This window comes from Varanus komodoensis, unplaced genomic scaffold (assembly GCF_004798865.1).
Source record: "Varanus komodoensis strain SLA01 unplaced genomic scaffold, ASM479886v1 scaffold52, whole genome shotgun sequence".
NCBI lineage: Eukaryota > Metazoa > Chordata > Lepidosauria > Squamata > Varanidae > Varanus > Varanus komodoensis.
The window spans coordinates 4,263,112-4,276,678 of record NW_025336114.1 but is presented as its reverse complement, the minus strand read 5'-3'; the positions used below and the strand labels follow the sequence as shown (position 1 = coordinate 4,276,678).

The 13,567-nt window shown below is 40.6% G+C and overlaps 1 protein-coding gene across 2 annotated transcripts in view; it reads left to right on the top strand.

Annotated features, from left to right (window-relative positions):
• The window catches only part of IPO9 (importin 9), a 48,659-nt gene that overhangs the window by 12,932 nt on the left and 22,160 nt on the right, over window positions 1-13,567 (top strand). The window contains exons 2-6 of one of the 2 annotated variants that reach the window (XM_044447619.1): window positions 1,266-1,327; window positions 5,992-6,078; window positions 8,562-8,763; window positions 10,812-10,900; window positions 11,749-11,835. In XM_044447619.1, the coding sequence (XP_044303554.1) occupies window positions 1,266-1,327; window positions 5,992-6,078; window positions 8,562-8,763; window positions 10,812-10,900; window positions 11,749-11,835 (527 nt within the window). Of the gene's footprint in view, window positions 1-1,265; window positions 1,328-2,977; window positions 2,997-5,991; window positions 6,079-8,561; window positions 8,764-10,811; window positions 10,901-11,748; window positions 11,836-13,567 lie in introns of those variants that run through there. The other variant, XM_044447620.1, reaches the window with a different exon arrangement.

Below are 13,567 nucleotides of genomic sequence, written 5' to 3'. Positions count from 1 at the left end.
GTAGAAAGTGAAGAGGAACTAAAGAGCCTCTTGATGCGGGTGAAGGAGGAGAGTGCAAAAGTTGGCTTGAAACTCAACAGTAAGAAAACTAAGATCATAGCATCTGGTCCTCTCACTTCCTGGCAATAGGTGGGGAAGAAATGGAGGTAGTGACAGATTTTATTTTCCTGGGCTCCAAGATCACCGCAGATGGGGACTGCAGCCAAGAATATAAAGATGCTTGCTCCTGGGGAGGAAAGCTATGGCAAATCTAGACAGCATACTAAAAAGCAGAGACATCACCCTGCCAACGAAAGTGTGTATAGTCAAGGCTATGGTTTTCCCAGTTGCAATGTTTGGCTGTGAAAGCTGAACCATAAGGAAGGCTGAGCGCCAAAGGATTGAGGCCTTTGAATTGTGGTGCTGGAGGAGACTCCTGTGGATCCCTTGGACCGCAAGGCAATCAAACCGGTCAGTCCTAGAGGAGATCAACCCTGATTGCTCTTTAGAAGGCCAGATACTGAAGATGAAACTCAAATACTTTGGCCACCTAATGAGAAGGAAGGACTCCCTGGAGAAGAGCCTAATGCTGGAAACAGATGGCAAAAGAAGAAGGGGACAGCAGAGGATGAGGTGGCTAGATGGAGTCACTGAAGCAGTTGGTATGAGCTTGAGTGGACTCCGGGGGATGGTGGAGGACAGGAAGGCCTGGAGGAATGTTGTCCATGGGGTTGCGATGGGTCAGACATGACTTCGCAACTAACAGCAACACATGTATAGTTTGAGCTCTCCATTGTGTTAGAATTAGACATGGAGCTTGTCTTACTATGGATATATTATCCTATATCACTTTTGTTTAGGAACTATGGCAATTGGGGGGCTGAAGCAGTTTTCACATTTCAGACATCTCTTTCTTTTAACAGCTCAGATGTCTTAATGTAACCCCATCTACCTGGTTTTCTGTGAGCTTTCTGTATGTATTTATTACATGTATATACTGTACCTAGTACTGTACCCACATGGGACTCTCTGGGTGGTGAATTAGTATTATTATTGATTTGATGGAAAAGATTATTTTGTGCACAGGATTTGTCTACCGGATTTTCAGTTAAACAGTTGATAAAAGTATCAAGGGAAGACAGGAGAATAAATTATGCAAGGAATTAAGGGTCACAGAGGAAGACGAAAAGGATTTTTTCCAGCATTATGACCTTATTCTATATTGCAGCATTATAGAATGATGATACTGCAATACTGTCTGCTTATTCTGATTTTTATTATTTCAGAATTTGGTGTTCACTTGGCAGAATTGACTGTAGATCCCCAAGGAGCACTGGCCATTCGTCAGGTCAGTCTTTTCCAAATGTAATAAAATGTGCTAAAAGTATTTACTGAATATTTGGCGGTAAGACCTAGAGGATGACACCTGAGGATTACCTTATTAATCTGCTTGGGCATACTGGGGAAATAATTTATCCTTCTAGTATATGGGTCCTAAGTTCTGAAAGTCTTTAAAGGTCAGCACCATTACCCTGAATTGCTCCTTGAAGTGGATCAGGAGCCAGTGCAGCTGTTTAAGGACTGGTGAGTTATGTTCCTAAAGCCTAATCTTAATTATTCTAGCATAGGGTGGGCTGCCCCATTAAGTGGAATGAAGCTATTTCCTCAGGTAGAGGAACAGAAGTGGTGAATTACTCATTCTTTGCCCAAGCCATGGGGACCTGCTACTGCCTTGCTCTCTCCCTTTGTTGCTACTGCCAGTGTCATGTCTCAGTACTGGCAATCTCCAGACACCCCTTCTCCATGATGCTGAGCTCTAAGGAAGAACTGCTCAGAGCCAGAGATTTGGGTATGGCCACCTCTCTGAAAAGCTGCATTTAGGAGCTCAACTGCCTGGCAGAGCAGGCAGCAGTGGCAGTGTGATAGGTGGAGGGGAGACCGGGTGAGGGAAAGATACAGACCAGCTGGGTGGGCAGGTGGGGAGGAGACAGGTGCCAGGCAAGGAAGGAATGACCGTCATTGGCGATGCATGTGTTTTCACCTCAAGCAGTGGAAATAAGTTTGCACTGGCACTGGTCTAGCAACTGTGTTGTGAACTAAGTGCATACTCTTCAAAGTCAGCCCCATGCGCAAATATTACAATATTCTTACTTGGAGGTTACCACAGCATAAATAACTGAGGCAAAGCAGCCTGTCTAAAAGACATCACAGTTCACATATCATACAACGCTCATGGAAGGCACCTGGTGACACAGAAAGTGCTTGAGCCTCCATTTATTTATTTTTTCTATATTTTTATGCTGGTGAACAGCTGAAGCCAACAGTTTAAAACATAATATACAATATAACAATTTAAATAGTTAAGACTGATGTATAAAATAAAAATGAGAACTAGAGTAAGACCTAGCAGCAATACAAAGATTTAAAATATTATACAGAAATTAAAATAAACCAGAACTAAAATCGATGTAGGTGTCAGGTGCTGGAGTGCCAAAACAGAAAGGCCATCTTCCTATTAGCCACCAACCTGACTTCCCTTGACATTGGTTCCTTCAGAATGACCACCCTAAACTGTGAACTGATCACTCATTGAGAGAGCAATCTAATTTGATATAGATTGAGAGCCACCACCTAGGAAGAACCATCTATCAATTGCACATTTTGCTTGTCTGGATTGAGTTTCAGTTCACTGGCCCTCAACCAGTCTATTACCAAGCCCACATATTGGTTGAGTCTTTTTGCCCCTCACTGGAATTAGATGAAAAGGAGAAATGGGATTGACATCATGTCACTGCAGATTACAAGATGTACTCATTCAGCTGTTTTATGTAGATGTTAGAAGACATGGGGGGAGTAAGAAAAGGGCAAGATCATTCCTTGCAAAACTATAACAGAAACACCATGAAACTTACAAGTCGTCCTTCAGCACCACCTTCTGGAATCTGCTGTCTAGGTAGGAGAAGAACCACTGTAAAGCAGTGCCTCCATTCCTCAACTTGGACAGTTTACTAATAAAGGTAATGTAGTCAATTATATTCCAAAATAATTAACAGCTTTGCCCTCCCCCATCCTTCTCCTGGCATAGGTCATCTGTCAGGGTTACCAGGGCACAGTTAATGCTAAAACCAGTCCCAAATCTTCCTTGAACTGCACAAGGTAGTATTTTAAATTAAAACAATGTACAATAAAGCTTGATTGAAATCTTGATTGTTTTTCTGATCTAAGAGATTCTGACATTGCATGGCAACCACCTTCTTGAACACCTTGCTCCAAAAGGGATTATTAGCTATGTTGAAGGACAGGAGATAGTATAAACTAAGCTAATGTGAAAATGCTCCAGATTTCCTGGCATAATCCTTGTGGCTTGTGATAATCATCATAAAATATATGGCATGAATGAATAAACCAATTTTGCAGTTTTACATATTTTAATTATGATTCAGGTAATAATATGCACAAGGGTAGTGGAACAGACTTAAGTATACAATTAAATCTCTCTCATTGGGGAAAAAAGTGTTTCTTAGAGTGAGTGCTTTGTGCCAATGCAAAGGTGTGTGACTGCCTGAAATGTTGCCATCTGCAGTCCTTATAGTGGAGATATGGTCACTCTTGTCTGAGATTAAGGTTGTGCAGTGAAGAATTAAATAAAATAAACTTTTTGAACAAAGTATTATGCAAGACAGTATAATGTGTTTATATACAGTATATCATAGAAGTGAGTACACCCCTCACATTTTGTAAATATTTTATTATATCTCTTCATGTGACAACCCTGAAGAAATGACACTTTGCTACAACGTAAAGTAGTGAGTATACAGCTTGTATAACAGTGTAGATTTGCTGTCCCCTCAAAATAACTCAACACACAGCCATTAATGTCTAAACTGCTGGCAACAAAAGTGAATACACCGCTAAGTGAAACTGTCCAAATTGGGCATTATTAGCCATTTTCCCTCCCTGGTGTCATGTGACTCGTTAGTGTTACAAGGTCTCAGGTGTGAATGGGGAGCAGGTGTGTTAAATTTGGTGTTATTGCTCTCACTCTCTCATACTGGTCACTGGAAGTTCAACATGGCACCTCATGGCAAAGAACCCTCTGAGGAACTGAAAAAAAGAATTGTTGCTCTACATAAAGATGGCCTAGGCTATAAGAAGATTGCCAAGACCATGAAACTCTGCAGACCCTGAAGCTGCAGCAGGGTGGCCAAGACTATACAGCGGTTTAACAGGGCACATTCCCCTCAGAACATGCCTTGCCATGGTCGACCGAAGAAGTTGAGTGCACGTGCTCAACGTCATATCCAGAGGTTGGCTTTGGGATATAGACGTATGAGTGCTGCCAGCATTGCTGCAGAGGTTGAAGGGGTGGTGGGTCAGCCTGTCAGTGCTCAGACCATACGCCGCACACTGCATCAAATTGGTCTGCAGGGATGTCGTCCCAGAAGGAAGCTTCTTCTCAAGATGATGCACAAGAAAGCCCGCAAACAGTTTGCTGAAGACAAGCAGACTAATGACATGGATTAGTGGAACCATGTCCTGTGGTCTGATGAGACCAAGATAAACTTATTTGGTTCAGATGGTGTCAAGCATGCATGGCGACAACCAGGTGAGGAGTACAAAGACAAGTGTGTCTTGCCTACAGTCAAGCGTGGTGGTGGGAGTGTCATTGGTCTGGGGCTGCATGAGTGCTGCCGGCACTGGGGAGCTACAGTTCATCGAGGAAACCATGAATGCCAACATGTACTGTGACATACTGAAACAGAGCATGATCCCCTCCCTTCAGAAACTGGGCCGCAGGGCAGTATTCCAACATGATAACGACCCCAAGCACACCTCCAAGACGACCATTGCCTAGCTAAAGAGACTGAGGGTAAAGGTGATGGACTGGCCAAGCATGTCTCCAGATCTAAACCCTATTGAGCATCTGTGGGGCATCCTGAAACAGAAGGTGGAGTGCAAGGTCACTAACATCCACCAGATCTGTGATGTCGTCATGGAGGAGTGGAAGAAGACTCCAGTGGCGGCCTGTGAAGCTCTGGTGAACTCCATGCCCAAGAGGGTTAAGGCAGTGCTGGAAAATAATGGTGGCCACACAAATATTGACACTTTGGGCCCAATTTGGACAGTTTCACTTAGGGGTGTGTTCACTTTTGTTGCCAGTGTTTAGACATTGATGGCTGTGTTGAGTTATTTTGAGGGGACAGCAAATCTACACTGTTATACAAGCTGTATACTCACTACTTTATATTGTAGCAAAGTGTCATTTCTTCAGGGTTGTCACATGAAGAGATATAATAAAATATTTACAAAATGTGAGGGGTGTACTTACTTCTGTGATATACTGTAAAGCAGACCTGGGCATTGTACGGCCCGCGGGCCACATCTGGCACGATGGCTGACCCTGACTGGCCTGCATGAGGTCACTGGCAAATTAAAAGTCAATGCAAATATATATCGTCATAATATAGATACAAGCAATACAAGTGCACTGTATTTATTTTGAAGGATCTGCTAAATTGAATTGAATTTATTGCTTTTATGTAATGTTAATGTTTTTGTGAATATTCATTAAATAATGTTGTTCTGTGCTCCACATTTTCATTGTATCATTGTAATGTTTCATTTACTGTTTTTATAGAGATATATATTGAGCAGAACTGTAAGTGTATTGGTCCGGCCCTTAACAACTGTCAAAGTTTCTCATGTGGCCCCATAGGAAAATTAATTGCCCACCCCTGCTGTAAAGTGATTTTCAATCTGGCTTGTTGATTCTGTGTACCTGTTTTTATTTTTCCTGTGGCAAGAGCACAAAAAAATCTTAGTTGTCTTTGCAACTATGAGCTTGGGTATATCCTTGCTAAAATGTCTGTTGTCATACCAGAGAAACAACTTCTAAATGAATCTTGAGAATTTTTTCCTGTTCTGTGAGCCAGCTTTGAGATAACGGTACTGAAACTAATCCTGTACCTTAATATCTTGTTCTGTTTCATTTTCCTTGTTTTTCCCCTACAGCTGGCATCTGTAATTTTGAAACAATATGTTGAAACACACTGGTGTTCCCAGTCAGAGAAGTTTAGACCTCCTGAGACTACAGAAAGGGTAATGCTTATTTCAATAGTCACATTTTGTCCAATTAAGAAAAAAGCTGCATTTTTTGCTTTCCATTTTATTCATTTTATGTATTCATTCATTCTATATACCATTAGTTACATGCAATAAGAAGCCTTTTCTTTAGGACGCATTTTTGCTAGATTTTTACTGGTATATAATTAGGAATATCACAGCATCTGCAGATGCTATCTTGTACATATAATGGATATTCCTTGTGTTGTGAGTAGGTCTTTCCCTCCCTCTTTTTCCAGTCCAGCAGATTCAGATGCTACTTTAGAAACACTATCCTTTTGTTAAAGCTTAACAGAAACATCTGTCCATGTAAAGAGTTAAATCCAAAATAAAACTTCCCCTCCTCCTTTCCCTTTCCAAAAAGTTGCTGGCTCCACCTTCAGGATGGCTTCTGCTGTTTGAGGGCTAAACAGTGGGAAACCTTGATTCTACCATGTGGCTTCACAAAATGTTTAGAAATGATCTGAAATCAAAAAAGGACATTTATAGGAAATGGAAGGAAGGCCAGGCTACAAAAGAAGAATACAGGCAGGTAGCACAGAATTGCAGGGATGGCATCAGGAAGGCTACAGCTAGAAATGAACTGAGGTGTTTTCAGATATGGCCAAAGAAAAATACAGGCAGGAAAGACATATGGGGGTGGGGAAAGTCAACTACTCATTGTGGATGACAAAATAATAACAGATGACAAAAGTGAGGAGTGCTCAATTCCTACTTTGGCTCAGTCTTCTCCCATAAGAAGGCTCATGACCTTCCTGATGGGGGAAGTACAAGCTGAAGGAACAGGATTGAAGTTCAGGATTGGTAGGCAGATAGTCAAGCCTCATCTAATTGGGTTGAATTAGTGCATATCTCCAGAGCCCAGTGAATTCCACCCTATAATCATAAAGTAGCTGGCAGAAGAACTCTCAGAACTACTGTCTATTATCTTTGAGAAATCATGAATGATAGGGGAAGTGTCAGATGCCTGGAGAAAAGCTAATGTCCCTGTCTTGAAGAAAGACAAAAAAGAAGATCCTGGGAATTACAGACCAGTCAGTCTGACATCAATCCTGGGAAAATTCTGGAGTAGATTATACAGTAGTCAATCATCTTGAAAACAAAATAATGATTAGTAGAAGCCAACATGAATTCCTCAAGAACAAATCCTGCCAAACTAATCTGATTCCATTTTTGATTGGATATCCTCCCTGATGGACTGTGAGAATGCTGTGAACATAATCCGTCTTGACTACAGCAGAACTTTGGACAAAATGCCCCACAACATCCTGATTAGCACACTGGCTAAAAGTGGGGTACATGGAACAGCTATCTTGCAGATCCAAAGTTGGTTACAGAATCACACTCAAAGAGTGTTTATCAGTGGCACCTTCTCAGACTGGGGAGAGCTAATGAGGTACTGCAGAGTTTAGTCCTGAGCCCATCGCTCTTCAACATCTTTATCAATGATTTGGATGAGGAAGTTCAGGGATCAGTTATCACATTTGCAGATGACACAAAACTGGGTGGAATAGCTAATTCCCTAGAAGACAGAAATAAGATTCAAGGTGATCTTGAGAGGCTGGAGTGCTGAGCTGAAAACAGAATAAAATTCAATAGGGGCAAATGCCAAGTTCTACATCTAGGGAAAAGAAACCAGATGCATCATTACAAAATAAGGAATACTTGGCTCAGCAATACTGCATGTGAGCAGGATCTTGGAATTGGTGTAGATCACAAGCTGAATATGAGTCAGCAATGTAATGTGGCATCAAAAAGGGCAAATGTTATTTTACACTGCATTAATAGAAGTATCACTTCCAAATCATGTGAAGTACTCATTCCCCTTTACTCAGCACTGGTTAGATCCATCTGGAGTACTGCATCCAGTTCTGGGCTCTACAGTTTAAGAAAGATGCAGGCAGCTGGAAAGCACTCAGAGGAGGGCAACAAGGATGATCCAGGGAACCAAGGTCTTTGAAGAAAGATTGAAAGAACTAGGCATGTTTAGCCTGAGAAGAGAAGACTGAGGAAAGATATGATAGCACTCTACACATACTCCAGTTCTCCCACATTGGAGGCATTCAATGGAGGCATTCAAGAAGCAGATGGACAGCCATCTGGTTTAACTGGGAGTCCTGCACTGAGCAAGAGGTTCGACCCAATGTCCTTCTGACTCCTTCCAACTCTCCTATTGGTCCAAATTTTCCACATGTTTTCAGACTGGGTCAAGGAACGTGTCTCCCCCCAGAACTTGTCTGGTTCTGAAATGTCTCCCTCCTCTTTCAAACTGGGCTGTTTTTCATGTCCTGTCTAAGAATCTTCACTAGGTAACCTTGAAACTGCAAAGTCATCTGTCCAACTCTGCCCCTCCACCTCTTCCTCAGAACTGGATGAATCTATCTGAGCAGACTGTAATGTGTGAGAGCTAGACTCCCCTTTCTTCACGTTGCTAAGCTCTTCTCTTTTTTCCTCCACAGGCAAAAGCTGCCATTAGAGAACTGCTTCCCAATGGGCTGAGAGAATCAATTAGTAAAGTGCGTTCAAGTGTTGCCTATGCAGTTTCAGCAATCGCACACTGGGATTGGCCTGAAGCTTGGCCTGCACTTTTCAATCTTTTAATGGAAATGCTGGTCAGTGGAGATCTGAATGCAGTGCATGGAGCTATGCGAGTGCTTACAGGTATGTCCATATTGCATGGACTTAAGTGGGGAGCGGGCTTCTGTTATCCTGATCTGGGCTTTCTAAACATTATAATATGTGGATATTCTTAAAAGTCCCTACTCTTTCTGCCTTTAGAAATTATACAGTTCATACTGAAGTTTCCAAAATAGAAATGGGTTTAAAACACACACAAACTATTCCTCCTCCTATGAGTTGGAAGCTGCGCAGAGGTAGAAAAATGAATGAAACTGTCCATTACGATAAATTTTCAGCTGATAATTCACTAACCTGGTTTCCATGATACAATAACCCTTAAAGCATGGGTCCTCAAACTACGGCCTGGGGGACAGATCTGGCCTGCCGTGCCCATTTATCCAGCGCACGCGCTTGCCACCACCTCACCACGCAGGAGATGGTTTTGAACTCATTGGGAGATCTCTGAGCGAGCAAGCCACCACCGCGCGCATTCAGCGCTGCCTCACCAGCCCACGTGCCCAGGCACTGCCACCTCACCGGCCCACACCAGTTGACGCCGCCTTTCAACTGGCCCCCTATTGAAAAAGTTTGAGAACCCCGTGCCTTAAAGAGTCCAAGACTTTTTTAGGGTCGCTTGATAGTTGTCTATCAAGTGATACCTGCCAGCTAAGTTCACACAGCACCCACAGGTATCTCAAGCAATGCAGCCATCACCACGGGTAAATAAACCCATGGTGGGTTATTGTATCATATGAATAGGCTGAATTTAGCCACAGATTTAGCCACTACTACATGTGTTTAGTAGGGATATCTAGTTTGATGATACATGTATTCAGAAATCAAAACTAATAACAGAACTGCATCTTGTTCAGAAGTTGTAATTTAATAACTTCAACTTTTTAAATCTTTCCATCTGCCTCAACTTTTTAAATCTTTCCATCTGCAGTATATTTCTCTGAAACTACACTGAATTGTCACTTCTTTCACCCTTCAGAATGAAAGAGATGGTGTTTTCTTTTAAAATTACTGTTATTTATTACATTGCATTTATATCCTGCTGCCTTCTTCTTCTTTGAGGAACCCAGGGCAGCTTATGTAGTTCTCCACTATGTTTTATTCTCACAACCACCACCTTGTGAGCGAGGTGGGTTAGATTGAGAGTGCGTAACTGAACCAAAGTCACTCAGTGAGCTTAATTATTAACCCAGATCTCCCAGTTTCCCAGTCCAGTACTTTAACTACTACACTGGTAGAAGCAGTATATGCTGCTAATAATCCAAGATGATAGACAACCAGTGATGACTGTGTTGAGAGAATCCTCTATTATAGATCTGGGGAGTTACATACAAAATTTGTCAACATCTATAGGTCTGTCAAGCCTCAACCAGATATGACTTGCATGAGGTGGACAAGGTTCAAAGCACTTTATATTAAATGAGAAAATCTAATATTTTATTCTTTATTTTTAGAATGAGTATAGACCTAGTTTGTTTATTTGTTTATTTCAAATGCTTTTATACTGTTCATAAGGTGATCAGCTCTCTGAAACCATTTACAATAAATTAAAACTACAAAAACCTATAATCCCAACCAAGAATAAATAAATAAATAAAAACACAATGTTTAAAATATAACCCCAACATTTAAAATATAACCCCAACAATAAACCCAACCAGACCCTCATAACCCATAACAAGCATCCACAACAAATCAAGCCAGGGACAAGTAGTGCTTATTGAGGTGATAAAACTTTGACTGGTTAGATGTTGATGAAAAGGTTGGCCCAACAATTTTCAGTTGGCAATCTAATCTTCCATGTTGAAGTAATGTTTTTGTATGACAGGCCCTTGGATAATAAGAAACAACAGTGTGAAGCAGTTTATCTCTATACACAATTTACCACCTCTGTGAGAATCAGACTTCTAATTCATGCACTCTTAAGGGGAGATTTAATTCTTCTCTTCCTTGCCCATTTCTGAATCTGTGTACCATTAGAATGGATAAGCAGTTTCTAAGGAAAATGCTACCCCTGAGTAATCTCTGCAGTAGTACACTTTATGTAAAGATACTGTTATCTTGCTGTTTCCTAGAATTCACTCGGGAGGTGACAGACACACAGATGCCCCTTGTTGCTCCAGTTATTTTACCAGAGATGTATAAGATTTTTACAATGGCAGAGGTATGGGTGAAAATAGTTGCTTTCCTTTTGTAGGAATATCATAGATTCTGCATTTATTAAGTATCATGTTTATGTTTATTGTAAAGCGTCTGCAGTTAATACACATTTCCTCCAGTTTTTTTTTTTTTAAGTTTGAGTGTCAGGAGAAAAAAGTTAAAATATGAGGAGTGTGGAGAAAATGATCTTCTAAGCTAGTACGGCCTACAACTCTTATGATTCCTCACCATTGGTTATGCAAGCTGGGAATTGTACATAAACCTATCTGGAGGGCTACAAGTTGCCCACCCTTGCTGTAGACATGCTGCTGGCCTTTTTGCTCTGCTACAAGGAGTGAACGTCCCTCTATGTGGTCACTTCTAAATTGTACAGGAAAAAAAAGCTACCATTTAGATATTGGCTTTCTATGTATATGCCTCAGTAATGTGGAAAAATACATCATTGGTGATTTCAAGGACTATCTCCACACTCCACTGGTAACTCTGAGCAGATACTGTTATCCAAGATATGTGGACACTTAGTTGCAAAGGAAAAAATAAAATGGACATTGGCTGTCCAATATCATATGGACAGCACATCCAATAAAAATGCAGTATTGAAAATGAACTTTTAATAGAGGAAAAATAAAACAATTTAGCATCAGTTATGTACAATAAATTTTATAGCAGACATTGAGAATCCCGATTTTAGAATCACAAATCATCAGTCATTCAAAAGGTCTAGGTGAATAATAGGGTCCTCAACTGATGCCAGAAATGTCATAAATTAATATTGTTGGTGGTGGCAGCTGATAGCATGCTGACATTACCAGCTTTTAAAATATTTTTAACTATTGGTTTCTCTTCTCTTAGGTATATGGTATTCGTACAAGGTCACGAGCTGTAGAAATCTTCACCACTTGTGCCCATATGATCTGTAATATGGAAGAATTGGAAAAGGTAAACAGTTTTTTTCTTGTTCCTGGGTTGTGATTATTTCTTTTACCCAAGTGTTCATCTGTTCATTTATTAACTGTCTGAAGTCTCATAGATAAAATGTCTAATGGATCATACCACAGAACAAAATGCCTGAACTTGAGTTGCTTATGCCCAAATCTTCTGCTCTATATTCTGTAACATATTAGCCTTTACTCTGTGAAATGTGCTTTTTATAGATAGAAATATGTTTGTTCAGTAACTTGAGAAAGACTTAAACTAAAGCACTGGCATTTTATATTCTTTTTAAGTGTCATCATCAAGAAATGTTGCATTTGGTTATAATGTGTAGCAAAGGGACACAGTAAACAATCCCCAGGAAGGTCTGCTACAGTGCTGGCCTTGTCCTCTGATTATTCAGTTTGCGTGAAATAGCCTGTAGGATTCTGACTAAAATATGGTGACATCATGGAAAGATGTTTGAAGGTGGAATACTAAGATAATGGGTGGGTAACCTACCCTGGCAAAAGTTCATGGTGGGTTAGTTGTTGCCCAGACAACCAAAGTGGATATGAGGTATAGTTGGGCTCACTATAGGTTGTTCTTTTCCTCCTTTTCCCCCAGTCCTCCAGTCAGTATCCCAGGGGAGCTGGCAACTGAAGCCTCTACCCTACTCCTCTACCTACAAGTGGTTTTTTTAAACTTACCATGACTTTTCTTCCTTTATCCTTTTTTGTTTTCCAGAGTTCACAACCACAGTCCCTGGTTGGCCGATTCTTAAAAAAATACACAAACACAATTTTTAAAAATCATTATTTTAGTGAGACTTGTACAACTGCAGAAGTGCACAGTCCAATGGATCTGAAAATAGGAAGCCTTACCTGGGCAGTGTGTTCGGGCTATCTGCTGTCAAAGTGCAGCTGTTACCAATCCTACACATTGATCTAGAGAGAGACTAAATGGATTTTTTTAAATTTTGCTTTGACATGACAGGTGTCAAAGGACAATCTGTCATTTTAAAGGAAAGCTGGAAGTGGTCTTGCTCACAAAAACAAGCAAATGCCTTTTCCCCCTTCACAGAATGATACTCAGGGGTTTCTGTGTGCCCTCATAGGTCCCAGTGCCCCCAACTTTTCCATCTATTTCTGTGATTTGAGATTATCCAGAAGGTTGAAAAGTGTTCATTTTTTGCTGACACTTGCTTCTGACAGCTGCCTGACTTCAGGCTTTCTTTGAAACAAGGATTTAGGCAGGGTAAAGCAGGATAGTTTTGATCCTGGTTATTCCACTGGCAGAGTACACTTCTTACAAAGTGAAAGAAAATGGCTAGAATTTAATTTGAATCATCTGGAAACTATTGGTTTATTTTTGAATGTATGGTTTGTCTCCAAAGTGAGGCTCTGCTTTGGGAATTAATAATGGTAGAGGTCAAGTTTAGTCTGGTACTTCGTTGCATAATTACAGGCATCCAGATTTTATTTGGCACAAAAGTTAATAAATCCACTCCAAATTTGTTAGCGTTGTATCAGACTTTTGAGAATTCTTGCCAAATTTATAAAACCAGTTTCAAGTGTCAAGTAAATCACACTTAGTGGTTATGTGTATCTTTAAAGTTCATGTCATTTGTAACTACCTAGATCTTTTTACAGAACAGGCATAATAGTGGAATTAATAGGTATGCAGTCACATAGTGATTTTCTTCCTATTAATGATAAACACTTTACAGGTTACTCTGACTAAAAAATAAAGATTGCTT